Here is a 15,431-nt window from a genome sequence, read left to right on the forward strand (position 1 = left end):
AAGCTTCTAACTTGAGGAAGCCTCAGCAGGAGAATTCTTACAATCAGTGTTTACCAACACAGCTCAACACTGAGCAGCATTCCTTGCAGTTCAGAGGAAGCTTTCTCTTGATGAATCTTGGACACGTTTTGGAGTCCACTCATCCTTTAGAGAGACTGTGCTCTGCATTGTTAGTCTCAGCTGGCCAAGCTGACCTCCCTCTGGGGACTAAGTGGCTGCAATTTCTCTTTCTCTGCTCCTGGGGATGCTATTAGGGCTGAACCACTTGTCCTTCTTCAGACAAAGATTTGAGAAGCAAATATATATGGGATGAGAATCCTGCCATCACAAAACTTCAGGTGTCACGTGGGACATGAGGACTGAGCAGTACTCATCTCTTCATCCAAATTTAAGGCCCTTTGAGCAGTTGACAGCTGCTTTTCAGCTTTGTGCTTGTGCACAGCATCTCTAGTCTCTAATTATCCATTTAGGTCAATACTCGTGCAGAAAGACATACAGAACACAAGACATACAAGTAAAATTTAGATGCAACAATGTCCTTAGTGGGTCAAGTTTCACACTGCTGGATCAGAAGTAGGTTTAAGCAAATGCAAAGTCAGGTTGAAGCTGGGGAGTTGCAGAGAGATCTATAGTATAAAGGGATTTGGTTGCAGCCCCTTATATACCTTGGCTAAGACTTTCCATTGCAGTAGTGATTTTGGCTCATTTTCTTTTTATTTTGAGAAGCGCTCATTCTTGAATGTTCACAGCAGCCCTTTAGTGTTCAGCAGGCAGAAAACCCAGAGACTACAGCTGTGCCTCCAGCTTGTTCCAAAAACTCCACTTGGTTGAAACTAAATTACAATGTTTTGTAAAATTGGAATATCCTCTCTTCGTTGCATCCCTCACAAAAACCAAAGTGACATGCCAAGAAACCCGAAAGACTAAAACCAAACAAGCACATTCTAAAATAACCCCATTTGCTACTAATGCAGCACATGCTGTTCTGTGAATATCTTGAAGCTGCTGAGCAGCTGTAATTGTGGAAGAGCAGAGTCAAGCCACCCTCTCCAAGTCCCCATGTGACAATAATAATGCTCCCACCCCACCCTTCACCCCCGAAGAGCATATCAGGCAAGAACTCTTTCCAGCATGCAGACAAGATGGGGCGAGGGAGGGAGGCCAGCTAGATAACCTCTTCAGGTTCAGCATATGGACTCCACCCATCTTTTTCTGGATGATGGTAGCTAGAAACTGTTATTGTTACAAAGATTTAGAAAGCCTTTTTCCTTTAATAACTGGAAAGCCACATTAAGAAGTCTGTCTTTAAGGCACAGCTTCCTCTCAACTCCTCAAACATGTGGATACCTCTAATTTACGGTTGACAGTGAGAATCTTATTTTGTCTCCCTTGTTAACAGACATCATAACAATGTCTAACAACACAGTCACATACTATTTCTTCACTGGTACACAAAATATGTATGTAGGGGGTCAGAATTCAGGTTGCACGGGTAACTGCAAAACTGGCATTTTCTAACTTTGACTTCTTGTTTTCCAATCTAAAGAACACTTTTAGTGCAGGGGAGTTCTATACATAATTATACAGTTTGCAATCGTACAGTCAGGAAGCTGGCATTATAGACACATACAAAAGATGGCAGTCTTGAAATCCACAGGGGCACTTCCAACCTCTCCCAGAACTACCACTCCTTGTACATGACTCAGTAACAGAATGTGGTGGTATTGTACAGAAAATGTTTTTATGGCTTCGAAACTGCCTTATTCAGAAAGTCTCATACTAATCTGTTAGTCATCTTGAATGAAATTGCTTCATTTACCAGTGCAAGTGATCAGCCTTTTGAGATTTGTACCCACTAACTTTAGGCTTTTTTGCAATACTGCTGAGAAAAAGACAAATATGATGGCACAATGTTTCCTATGGAAACAGTGATGTACTGTAACCATAACTGCTCTGCAGTCACAGAACTTCCATCAGTGGTGACATGAGAACGTGCCTGTTAGAAAGCTGCCATACAATAGTTTTCAGGGAGCAGCTTGCTCAAACAGTAGCAAGTGAAGGGAGGGAAAGGTGAGTTGTGAACTAGCTGATGAAAATCATCATTCTAAAATAACAGCAGCTTTAAGTGTAGAGTTTTTAAAGTAAAAGTCAATGCAACTGGGGTCAGTGTAATTTGAAGGACACGTCACCCAGTGATACCACGTGGCCATTCCTGGGCAACAGTGAACCTGACATGACATTTATTAGCAGTGGATAATGCATCTGTATTACTGTTTTCTCCTAGAAAGGAAATTGGGGTAGCAGCAGTATGTAGCAGAAGACTAAATGTTGGTGTTTTGAGACTCTCTGCATTTATAATGAAAAAAATAATGGTTAACAGTACTGCAGATTTAAATGGAGCTAAGCACAGTTGGAAGGAAGACGACGTAAAAGAAGAAAGGTGGCCGAGGGGCTAGGATTATTTAAAATCACCAGATCTGGAATTTTAGACTCTTTGTATCTCAGTTCCCTACCCAGAGTACTCATTAAATACATAAGCTTTTCCAACACTGATTATGAAAAACATGTAAGTAAATAGGCAGAGCCAGATAGCTTGGCTAAGGACAGATGGATAGTGCCTTAATCTTCAGCAAATATGCCCAAGTTCTTTAATGTCCATAACACACTAAACTCCTGATCTCAGTAGCTCTGGAAGTAAATCCAGAAGAATTCTGCTGAGGTTGTAGATTTGGACAGGTTTAGCACAGATCAGACACATTCTGAGTTTTTCATGTTTTGTTAAGGAAAAAAGCAAAGGGCAAACAGAACACGATTCATATTGACATTAGGAGCTGGCAGTCCAAAGGGCTGAATCAGCTCTGTGGCTCCAGGGCACGCCAGTGCCACCTGATAGGGTTGGTGGGTCATCCCGTCAGGCTGTGTGCAGTGCAACTGATTTCAGCTATTTAGGGAATGTCAGCGTCAACTTTAGTACCTGCTCCGTGAAATCCTCCGCAGAGGTACAGCTTCCCTTCCACACAGCCTGCGCTGGTAGAGTTTGTTCGTAAGGAGAGGAGGGGAGAAGGCATAGGAGGTCCATCCCTCCAAAAGTCTCCATCAGGGTTGTAAATCTCCACCGCATCAAGACATTTCCGTGTCTGTCCTCTGTCTAGACCAAGGCACCCAATTCCCCCTGAAAAAGATATGTAGGTCAAACGTAGCAGTCGCAGATTCTGCAGAAGAATACATTGCTGGCTGCATCGTTTTTTGTTTACATGCCCTCATCTCCCTTTCTTTTCCCTTCTGCAGCTCCAGAAGTTTGTTAGAAAGTAAACTCAAAGCAGAAGCTGCTGCACCTTATCTACAGACAACAAAGCAAGATCCTTTCTGAAGTCTTGTATCAAAGGAAGGACAAGCAGCATGGCTTCAAAATGCAAAGGTATTTTGTCTTGTTTGCTGTCTATATAGTAGAAATGGTCATAATTACTCCGTGTTGGACAAATTGCTTTATCATTAAGTTGCAATGGATCAAAAACTATTCTGCAATTACTGTTAGTGGATTTGACCCTCACACGTGTTAACCAACAGTCATTTGATTAGTTGTCTTCAATAAAAGAAAAAGATTACACTCATTTCTTACGAGAAATCAACTTCCAGAAACAAACCCATCCGATATGCAGGAGTGCCAACTGAGTTCTCTGTGACAAGCGCTACTGTTGAAGGGTTAATGAGGGTACTTGAAGTCAGTGTGCAGGATTGAAACAGATCCCAGTTTTCCTTTGCTGGGACATAGTGCGACAGGCTGCAGATGTCCCCGAGATCTCAGTGTGCACTGAGATCACAGTGTAAACACTACCTTTCCAAATCCTATCCGGTGATCAAATCTAGGTTTTGAATTCAGTCTTTGGTTCTTGAGCATTAATATGCTGACGTACCCTTGCAGGTTTTCCCTCTGTGCCAGTGGACACAATACCCTGTAATGAGCACTGATGGCACGCTGCAGCAGTTCTTTTGTGCATGCATGTGTATGCGACCACTTTTAAATATAAAATGGCTGCAATATGCAAGCAATTTCCATATGAAGGCTGGCTTTCCATATACATGTGCTGGGCTGCTCAAAAGTGCAAATCCAAAATGCATTGTATGCATGCAATTATGCCTTTACATATGCAAAGGGAAAGGACTGCAAGTATAACCTGTGCAGGTGCTGTTAAAATATGTTGCCCCTAGTGCTGTTATGCTGGTCTGTCAGAGGAATGAGCCCCTAGTGCTCAAAGTTTTACTTGCATGTGGTTTTCCATCTACCTCTTAATATGGATTGTGTTATTTTTTCAACCTTTTCTGCATTCTCTAAAGGCATTTGCAAGAGACAACTACATGTAAATGGGGACCACAACGCTCCAAATTTGCTGCCACTGTATTCCAGATCTGCATTTTAGAGTCAGGTAAAGATAAGATCAGTTATCCCTGCATCAGAGCAGGAAAATTAGAACCAAATTCAGTGTCCATTATCATCAGCAGGAAGTTTTTCTCCAGCTGAATTTAGCAGCATTTGACTTGGTTCAGTATTTGAATTTGAAAACCTTCACTGGGTTTGGTTTTCAGCTCCTTTTCCATGCACAGCAAATCTTTATTTGCCTTAATCCCTACCAGCAAGGTCCTAGCAGTTTGTATGAGGTCCCCCTCAGCATGTGCTTAAACAAGGCTAGCATCCAAACGCTTTCATTACTAACTTAACACCCCCAGCTAAGCAGCATTTGCTCTGATGGGCTCCTCCTCTGAGGCTTGATTCACTCAAGAGAGCTGAGGTAGGGAGTAATTGTGGTCATGGGATTTTGCTAATCATTTCCATGCCAGAAAGGGAGTTGTATGCATCCCCATGCTGAGCATTTGTCATGATGGAACCTCACTGAGCTGTTCCTTAGGACTATTTAGAAACAAGAATAAATTTCAGAATTCAAACATTTGCTTATTGTATTGTATTTATGCCAGGAGCATTATCCTCTACTATGCAGTGTTCTCCACTACTCCTTAATGGCTTATAAGAGAGGTGCCACTCTAAGGACAGGACACTATTACCCTAAAACTATCAAGAAAAGTTAAAAGGGCTAATCAAATTTTTTAACTGATAAAGCTATTTGTTTGCTTATGTAGTCTTTGTGATTCTATAGCATTCTTCAAGTAGATTCACAGAGTACAGCGTGCAAGACAATTTGCTACTGGGGTATGTGCAGTCTATAGAGTGCAGTGTAACATAGAAAGAGATACTCAAGGCAGTTTTAACTGGGAACCAATAATATTAAAGCTCCCCACAGACTAATTTGATCAGTTCAAAAGACAGCTTTGTGGTGCCAAAGACAGACTGCTGCTGGTTATCAAGCTATCTTTTTTTAAAATTAGCCCAGGTGTTACTGTACACCGCTGAAGGATATGCACTCACCCATAAGAAAAGTCTTTGTATGAAGAATGAAAGAGCATCTTGTTCAATCAGAGGAATGAATGGTACCAGTTAGGGAATGCATGTGGTGTGTCAAACAATAGCTTTGCTGATTGCCACAATATTTCAGGAGGGGGACAATGCACAAAATGCCCCAGAACTCTTCTAGAAGCATAATTGCTGTTTATTTGTTAGTGCAATTTTATTGTTATTTTCCAAATTGAGTAACTGTGGGGCATGGTAACTTCAGAAAGAACAGAAATAATCAGGTAAAAAACTGATACAGCACTGTCAGTGACCTTTAGAAAAAAAAAATCACAACCATTACCAGTTAATGAAGACATTCAGCTGCCAATCTGGGGGATCCACTGCCAAACATTTTTTTCCTGCATAGTTATTAGAAAAGTAATTTTTTGTGACCTATTGGAGCATCTTTTCAAAAGTTTAAGAGCTACCACATTTTCAAGCATTTATGAAGCCTTCATTGGATAGTTTAAGCCATTTAAAGTTAACCACCTTTAATCCTGTCATTACTAGAGACAGTTCTGAAGGTACAAAATATCTCCATTTTATTTACGCCCTCCACAGCCATTTCAGATAAATCCAATTTCATGTTCAATTTACAAGGGTGAAGCTAAGTTCTCAGCAAATAGAAAGTAAGAAGGAAAAATCAGAGGGGAGTAAAGTTTAATTTTCAAGCTTAGAAAAATAGTATTCTGAAAAACAAGAAATCAGGAATTTCAATCGCCCCTTGTAAAGCAATGCTAACACTGAAATATTGCTAACAAAGGAATCTGAGGATATTAGAATCTACCAGCTCTGCTTTGCTGTGTTCCCAGATGCAGTAGTTGAGAAATACTCCTGTGAGACAATACTTTTTTTCTCCCCCTCTATGGAGGCTGATGTCTCAGGCCTCTTTCCAAAGAATCGAATACACAAATCAGCAAAAAAAAAAATCTCAAATTTAAATCAATTCATGTCTGCATCTGAGTGGAGGCATCTCATGTTAACCAGGCTATCCATCATCTACAATGTATATACAACACAAGACTCCAAATTGGCAGAAAAAAAGAAACTTGCTGTGCCAAACAATTCAGGCTGCTTTGTGCTCAATCACTTATAACTCCAGATCATCCCGTCCCACTGCCTTCTTCATTCAGATTTATGAAACTATTAGGAGTGCAAGTGGAGACTTAGAGAATTACAGTTAAGACCATGAAGATTGTCTTTCTTTCATGTTCTTTGGGTAGAGCAGCTGAACAACTGGGTTCATTCTCCACTCCTGCAGGAGCCTCTACATAAAGTGGGGGTAACCTTTAAGAGACCAAGGCAGAGCGCAGTAAGGAGCAAAGAGGTTTAGATCATTTGGGAGAGGCTCTTGTGCCGAGTGACCCGCCAGCAGCGCATGGATCTGTTCTTGCGATTGTACCTTAAACCACCCAGATCTGTAGATGGGCTCCTTAAAACACACGTGCTGTGGTCACAGCCTCCTGGGAGCCCCAGCAGGTGTGCAAAGGGCACCAATTGCTGTTTCCATGCCCACGGTCTGCAATGGGTGCTGGGGAGGGTCCTTCACGAAGCCACACTCACCTGTCTCATCACAGAGCAGGCGAATTCAACACCACCTGGCTTAGCTCTCCGCAGAAAGCCCAATTATATGTCCTTTGTGCAGGGGGAGTTGGATTTCTCACTGGGAGTTTTGAACATTTCTGTCATTTTCACATTCACGCACAAGAGGATTTAATCCCAGAACTCAGCCTTCCCCCCACCCCCACCAGATACACCCTTTCAACACGTTAGGCTTTTTACATTATGCGCTTTCCCTAGGAGATATTTCAGTTGCCACTGAAGTGAGTGAAGCCACCTTTGTGTTCCCAAACCCATTAATGCTTGAGAGCTTTCCATATCACGCTTGGATGATTCTGCAATCAAATATACTTTCAAGGGCACTCTCTAAGCAGTGGTTCTAATGGACTTTAAATTTAACATGAAGCTCCATTAGTAAAATAAATATATAAATACAATACAGGATCTTTATTAAGAAATCAGGATAGAGAAGACAAGCCTTTGATGCAAGAAGGCAAAGCAGGGTAGGTGATGCGATTACCACGTCTTCAGAATTTCAATGAGATAGTTCTGTGCCTTGCTATACCCACATGCTGCTCAAAGCGGGCTAAAGGCAAAACATATTGCTTTGGCTGAGGTCAAGTGCCTCCCCCTTACTCCATGCTCATGTGAGAAGACTGAATGCAATTTGAGCCACATCGGCTCTAATAACAGAACACCCTTCCAGCACTTGAGGGGAAACATCTGTAATGGCAGTGAAGTGGTAAAGAGTCACTGGTCATAATTAGTTCAGTGGGTACAAAGGAAAGAAGTGCCTTAAATATATCTACATGTATCTATAGAAGTGAGACTGATGCGTAGTTGAGTTTTAGGAGATTTCTTACAGTGAGAACAATCAACCACTGGAATAACCTCCCCAAGGAAGTGATGGACAACTTTAAGATTCAGCTGGACAAGGGCACTGGGCCATCTTGTCTAGATCGTGCTTTTGCCAGATTATGCTTGAGGTCCCTTCCAACCTGGTCATCTATGATTCTATGAAGACATAGGGAGCATTTCTACCTACACATACCCAGTGACTTCACTCACATCGCTGATACTTGTAAAAGCAGACACTGGTGCAGAACAGTTGCACTTCCAAGTCTCATCCACACCAAGCTCTTATACAGTTAAATCTGCCAAACAGCTGAATCCATCGTGGACAATTTTTTCCCCCCACATCCAAGTCTGGATTTTTCATTGCACAGATAGGCTGGCTGACCAAAATGACACCTACAAAGCAGTAGGTGGTCCAGATAGGACTGAAAGCAGCTTGTGTACTCCTCTGAGAGGCACAGGGTAATGGTGACATCTGAATATCAGACTTTACACCATTTAACTTGGTTCTCCCACTAACAGACAGCTGAAATTAGATGTAAGCTATGGTCTTTCAGCCAGGGCAGTATATCAGGGACCAACAAGAGCAGAGCTACTCCCAAAGGGAACATGACCCAGATAATGAACTTACCATCAGGGCACAGAACCAGAGGCCGCTGATTGCAGAGGGCCCTACCAGCAGTCATCAGGCAAAGGCAAGATAACAAAGAGCAGCTAATGCCCCTGGGCCTGCATTTAAACCTTGCTCCTGGACCTGTGTGCAGCAGGTGTGGGTGGAGGCCCCAGGTGATGCTGCTCAGGATGATCAAGACCTATTAGTGCCCTCAGGGCCCTGAAACTGTAATTCTTTATCATGTAATTAAGTCTTCAGATCACAATACTGAGCAACATGTATTCTTACTAATGACCCTTTGAATTTTTATCAGAGGAACCTGGGAAAAGGGTGAAAAAAAGGGAGTAATTCTCCAACAAGCAAGTGAAATCTAACTTTTACCTCCCGTAAAATAATTCACTATTAAATTGGTCTTTGAATGCACCATGGATTTAATAGCACTAATCTCTTACGTAACATTTCCCTTCATTACTCTTTAACAGCACTCAGGCTGAGCATCTCAACACTTAGGTTGCTCTCTCACTCTCTGCAAAGCAGGCTGCATAGCTGGTTTCTCAGAGAAATAAGGGAGCAATAAAGCTAGCTCTGGTGGGCACTTCCAAAGATGAAACGGAGAAGCACTGTCATTCTTTTCTAACACAGAGCACAGCAGATGAGGTAATGCAGCTTGTAGAAGACATGAGGGCAAAACGCTGATTAGAAGCAGGGCTGAAAAAACAGGTGACTGTCTTCCTAAACATGGTCAACGCTGCTGTTCCACTGCCTTCTCCCCTAAGACCTTGCTCTCATTTCCTTTGATAATCCTTAAGTAAGTAGAGGGAGCATTTCTGATCCTGTCTATCAGACCAGATTTTTGCCTTTTTTATTCCTCACTGCACACAGGCACTCCAGAGGCTGTTGCACAGGTATAACAGTGCAGAATCAAGCCCATAAGCTGCTACTTGTCAGAAGTTGAAAGCATATTTATAAATAGACATGTTTATTTTAGAAGAAGGTGTTATTCAAATGCACAGTTAATACTGAAGACTGAAAGCTAAAATGTCTCCTTCCAGCCCCTCCTACACAAGCTTTCCTTTCCAGAGAGACCCCAAAATACATATTCAAATAAGTATTTTATGATTGAGATATTCAGTATTTAATTGAACCTCATTTAACTGCTTAAAACTTTTAAAAGAAGCTCTCAGGAAGCGCTCAGGGGGAAAAAACAAGTTGTAAGAGGTGGGATGCCAGGCTAAGGGGGAGAAACAAAAATTCTCTGATTCTTAAGTCTTTCCTGCTAGGGATTTCTCATTTAAGTCCTTCTATATGCTCTTATTTATAAAGCAGGAATTATGTAACATAAAAGCAACACATGGTTAAAGCTGTCATGGTGATATGTTTTTTACCAGTGACCTGTGTTGCAGAGACAGTAGTTCTACTGAATGTGTTTTAACATAAGCTAATGAATATGGCATTCAAACAGATTCATTTGGATAACTTTTCCTAATTTGTCTGTTGGCTGTAATGAGTTTTCAGAGACTTAGCTGGAAAGGATATTTTTTTAAGCAAGAGATTAAAATGCATGACCTTAAATAGAGCCCTCCCATCTGGTTTTCTTCCAGAAGTGTCTCAATTGCTTCTATCATTAAGAACACAATACTGCTCTTTCTTGGGCTTTCCAACGAATATAGTTATGTTCCTGGGAAAATATGGAGAGAAAGAGCTGAGACCAGTCAAATGAGATGAATAGGAGAATGGACTGTGAGCCTTAGGAAATGCTGGAGGATTATGTACACTGTATAAATAGCATAAGATTCTCTAGGAACATTACACAACAAACAGACAATTACATTGCTGAATTGCTGATTAAGACACATGGTACAGGTTCCTGAACAATGCTATTACTCAGACCAAAAACTCTAATCTATTTCTCATTTTCCTTCCATCAGTGTGACTCTAGAATAATTCCATTTAAGTCATTAGGGTTTTACACACTGGAGCTGGCAATTAGGCTGGGAAGAGGTTTTGGACAGTGACTATGTACGCTTTGTTCTGTGCCAATAGGACTTTTCAGAAATTAACACTTCAAAGGCTAAGCGTCAGATTCTGGTGGGGGTTAGAACAAAATGGGTCTGCCACAACACAACTAGATCAGCAGACTACTTACTACAGATTTACACCTACATGGATGAGGGCAAAAATTAGACTGCTACAGCATCTTATTCAAAGATAGTGCCCCATCTATGTTTTTGCTTCATATTTATGATAGAAATTGCATTTGTGCATCAGAGATGTTAGAAAAGATCAGCTTTTAGTGCAGTGTTATTCCACTTATGCTCTAGAGTCCCACCTAATCCTGAATGTGCTGACACCGGCATGAGCTGTACAGGAAGACAGAGATCCTGCCTGAAAGGGCTGACAAACTTACTTCATTTAAGGAGTTAGTTTTCAAGAGTTGCTTGAAAGAACTCTCATCTCTCTGCAACACTACTTTATGTACCCAGCTAGAGCTGTATATTTCTTTATTTCATGTTTTTATTTCTGGGAAGCAGGGCTTGGTCCTTGTGGCATACAGAAGATACCTTGCATTTACCTGTTTCCACCTTGCTTCCCTCCCTCTCCTTCATCTGCCCCCAGCAGCCCCCAGTGGATCTTCTCAGCTGGGTGCAGGAGGCCCACGGAGACAGGGCACCACGTAAGGAACAAGTGTGATATGCAAAGCGGGTGATGCTTGCGGGGATCCAAGCAGTGCGGTGGAGCACGGTTCTGAATTGCCCCTTCCCTGAGTGCCCCACGACCGGGGCTCCATGGGAGCCCGTTAGATGTTCAGGTTCTGGGCGCACACACTTCACCGTGTGGAACTCCCATCTGGAGTGAGGAGGGCTATAAATGGCAATGGCAGAGACTCCACACAAGTCTCTCTCTCATCTGTAGCACAAAACCCGAGTCATTATGCCTGAGCATAAACGTCTCTGAGATCACAACATGAGGAGAACCGACAAGCTGTGATCCTCTTCAGAATGTCTTTTTGCACCCCTGACAGCATCTTTCCAGACTCCCAGAGTGCTCAACATTCCTTATGAAGCAGGGTGATGTCCGAGGAATCCACAGCTTTGAAGAGCCTGCAGTGGTTTTACCATCCTCGTGGCAGTTGCTATTCTTTGATCTGTCACTATCAACCTCTGTTCCTTCCATTCCCAGTCTCTCCTGAATGTCATCTGCATGATCGAGCACCACACCAGCCAGATTCAGAAGGCTTTCACTGCCTTTCTTTCAATGCCATGAATTGCCCGTTCGCTTGGCTGGGGTTACCATTACAATTGTTCCCAAAGGAAAACTGGACCCACCTCACAGCCCAACAGCCTTAGAACTCGCCAGGTAACAAGGACTTGTCACCACGAATAAACCGTGGAATGTAGCTTTTCTGTGTGAAGTTTTAATTACAGTTGGCGAATGTGAGTTTACAGCTGGAGATGAGGCCATGTGTGATATCAGCAGAATAAGATGCCAGTATCAGTCACTGTATCACTGTTTCCAAACAGAATCATTTGGAAATTGCTTCATCATTTTGAGAGGTCTTGGAAAATCCTTTCATCTCTTCCACAGAGTTTTCAGATCATGATGGTTAACAATTACCAAGCACATTGTCTTCTCAATTTTAACAGCTAAATCTGTATTTCACCCATGCTGTTAAAGGTTGATTTAAACCAGCATATCCAAAGGTAGAATTTTGTTGTCATATAATTTTTGGCTCAGTGTCAAGTTTGTCTTTCAATTAAAAAATTAGTTCTAATATTATTTGATTTCCTAAGGAAACAAGACTTATGCAATTACCCTCACTACATCTGTGTTCTGTATCTGCATTTACATGATTTTGTCTGCCTCTCCAGGCTTTTGCACTTATTGGCCAGTTTCAACCAAATTTTACAGATTTATGGATGTTAAAGTCCTCTCAAGGTTTGTGAAAATAGGCAATCAGGAGTTTGTGAAAAAAGCCCAGACCTAGGTCAAAATGTCTTCCCTGCAATTGATATTCATGCTACCTGATGGTAACTCGTTTGTGTCTACGCTTGCTGCAGAAACAAACAGTAAAAAATACCACAATCTTTCTCCAAAATCTGCTCCCTGGAGTAGCGTGTGAGCTTAGTTACCTTTGGTATAAATCACAAGAAAGTTTGTTCATTACAGTGAAATTACCCCAGATTTACACTGTCGAAACTGAGAACAAAGACCACCTTTATGTACATTTAGTTACATTTAGTGGCAAGAGTGAAGGGTCCAGTGCAGCAAATTGTTAATCTCAGGATTAAATGCGTTGGTTCCCTTAGGACTGCTGGAATAAGGACTGCCCATGGGAAGGTGTGTGAACCACCAGAGTGATGGAGACAGAACAAGAGCCCGTTCTGGCCCATGCACTGATCTGATTGTTAGCAAAGATTTTCTCACCAAAATAAATTATTGGTACGGGCTAGCATGTAAGAAAGAATTCAAGTCAATATTCAGCTCCCTGAATACTGCAGCACTTGCAGCTATACATAATAAAATTAGCTGTTTATTTCATTATGATAGCAAAATGCTTGTGAAGGGCTGTGAGACCATGAACTTTCCTCAACACCATTTAAACAGGCACTTTTCAGATTGAATACTGTGTTTTGTGTTCAAACTGTACATTTCACTACTGTAATCATTCAGATATGCTTCTTGCTTTGTGAGATTTTGAGGGAAGAAAAGGGATACAGTTTTCCTTATTAGCAACTCCTTTTCCTTCTCTCAGTGTCAGGCTTGCTGTGAAGAAGACTGTCAGTTTGTTTTATCACATGCATCCCAAGGCAGCTCCTTTTTTTTTCTCCCTGACTCTCTTGTGTCATCACAACATTCGTGGTCTTGATCTCAGAGCACTTCTTACTGAAGCACATGAATACAGCCTTTCTCTTCTCAACTATTACTGCTGCTTCTGCTGCCCCATTACAGCATCAGTGTCAGTATAAATAATTATATATATTTAACCTTTTACAAAGAATGGAGTTTCCACATTTTTGAAGCACCTTTGAGCCTGGGCAGACAACACTCTCGTTATTTAACAGCATACTGACATTCTCTATCACTAACCTTTGACAATAATGAACTGATTTTCTGTTGGCAAAACTCTCTTATTCTTACGGGCTTCTTTCACCTTTTCTCCTGATTGTGCCTATGGGCCAGTCTCAAGCCACTTAAGAGAAAGAAGTTTCACTAAAAGAAGACAAATGCAGTGTTAAAGCCATTTCCCTCTTCAACGGCAAAGATACCTTTCTTAGATACACCCCCTGCAAAACGATTCCTGTATTACATGCCAGGAGCAAACTCTCCTTTATCCATGGTATATAGCAACCCAGACAAAACCAGAACATCCCTTTTACAGGAGGTGTATTAAGTTGCTAAGACCGTATTTATTGTGTTCACTTTGAGAAGCTTGTAAGCAGGAGTAGTTTGAAGCAGAAGGGGTTGAAAGGTCCTGAGGTACTGATGTGATTGCTGCCTTCTTCATCTCTGATGCTGCCCACCGGAGCATAGGAGGGCATAAGTAACTCACAGCTCACCTGTGGATTAATTGACTGTTTTCCCACTTCTTCAAGAACTTTCCAGTCATACACCTCTCTATAATCTTCTCCATCACTTACACCCCTCTGGCTCCAATTCTGCTTCCAATGTGCCCCTTTCAACTTTTTCCCCATATCATTTCCAATGCCTGCAATGCCTTTCTTCTCCATCTGCCTTTCCCTGCCTTACATCTTCATTGTCTTTGCAGAAAAATTCCTTGCTTGCCACCTTCTGAGGTGTTTGCTAGCGTAGAACAGGTGATGTTCTTTCTGTTGGCTTCAACAGTGTTTGGGATGGGGCTGTGAAGGATGGTCTTTGGGAAAAGAGTTATGTTATGGATGGACCGTGGAACTGGGGATATGGATGGGGATCATTTTGGGACAAAAGACTCTTTTCTTTCACACAAGTCTTAAAACTTTGGGTCAAAATACTGTTTTGAAACAAAAACCTGAAAAGATTCAGTAAAAAAATGAAAAAATGAAAGATTTAGACTTTCAAAAAAAGACACTGCATTGAGGTGGGAGGAAGAGAATGATTCATGGAATTTTATCAGAATCCACAAATAATGTTGGTTTTGACTGGGAGATCCAAATTATTTTTTTTTTCCCTATGGCATTCCTTCATCATGCTGGGTATGTTCCTTAGCTTTTTACTGCTCACCTGTGAAATGGTGCTAACAAGGCTTCTCTACCCACTTTTTAAAGTTCATTATTATTTATAGTGCACACTGATACTCCAAAGAAAGGTAGTTTAAATAGCAAAGTATCTTTGTTACATTAATTCAGAACACTAAACATTTACTTAATTTAATCTACATAAGGAAGGAAGAAATGATGCGACAAAAAAATAACTCTAGAGACACACTATCCTCTTAATCCAACATACTTTCTCCTACGTACATAGCAAAGGGTGAGATATTTCACTTCACAGAGGCAAATTGCTGGAAAGAAGAAAAAGGCATGGTACTATCTGTTAAAAATCTGTTTCCTCTTACCCAAGACATAAATCTCGCTGTTGACTACGGCTGTGCTGAAGCGGTATTTGGAGTACTTCATCGGCGTGCCTTCTGTCCATTTGTCTTGGCCCGGGTCGTACCGAAACGTTCTGTTACTTAATCGATCCGGCTCATCGTCAGGCAGATCCATCTGTATGAAATATGACAGCCATATAATAATACAACATTTGGAGCCCTCTGCACACGCCTGCATGCAATTAATCACAGCAGACAGCTCAGCAGATAAATAACATAAACACATCAATTATAGCTGCAAAGTGATTCATACTCACTAGGGTTTCACAGCACCCATCACTTGTGGCTGGGATACACTGCAGAAGGCAAATGAATAAGAGGGCGTCTATATTCTGCAGCGATAAAGCTGAGGATTTGGGTAATAACAATAC

At 41.6% G+C, this 15,431-nt stretch overlaps 2 protein-coding genes across 3 annotated transcripts in view; one reads left to right on the plus strand and one right to left on the minus strand.

Annotated features, from left to right (window-relative positions):
* The window catches only part of KBTBD12 (kelch repeat and BTB domain containing 12), a 34,976-nt gene that overhangs the window by 12,596 nt on the left and 6,949 nt on the right, over positions 1 to 15,431 (minus strand). The window contains exons 4-5 of the mRNA XM_074914689.1: positions 15,025 to 15,175; positions 2,975 to 3,172 (exon numbers count right to left, since the gene is read on the minus strand). Coding sequence (XP_074770790.1) covers positions 2,975 to 3,172; positions 15,025 to 15,175 — 349 coding nt within the window. The remainder of the gene's footprint in view (positions 1 to 2,974; positions 3,173 to 15,024; positions 15,176 to 15,431) is intronic.
* Positions 1 to 15,431, plus strand: part of MGLL (monoglyceride lipase) — a 116,914-nt gene that overhangs the window by 9,416 nt on the left and 92,067 nt on the right. For both annotated transcript variants that reach the window (XM_074914690.1, XM_074914691.1), the window contains exon 2: positions 3,289 to 3,418. In XM_074914690.1, coding sequence (XP_074770791.1) covers positions 3,400 to 3,418 — 19 coding nt within the window. In that variant the 5' untranslated portion in view covers positions 3,289 to 3,399. The remainder of the gene's footprint in view (positions 1 to 3,288; positions 3,419 to 15,431) is intronic.

This window comes from Athene noctua, chromosome 10 (assembly GCF_965140245.1).
Source record: "Athene noctua chromosome 10, bAthNoc1.hap1.1, whole genome shotgun sequence".
NCBI lineage: Eukaryota > Metazoa > Chordata > Aves > Strigiformes > Strigidae > Athene > Athene noctua.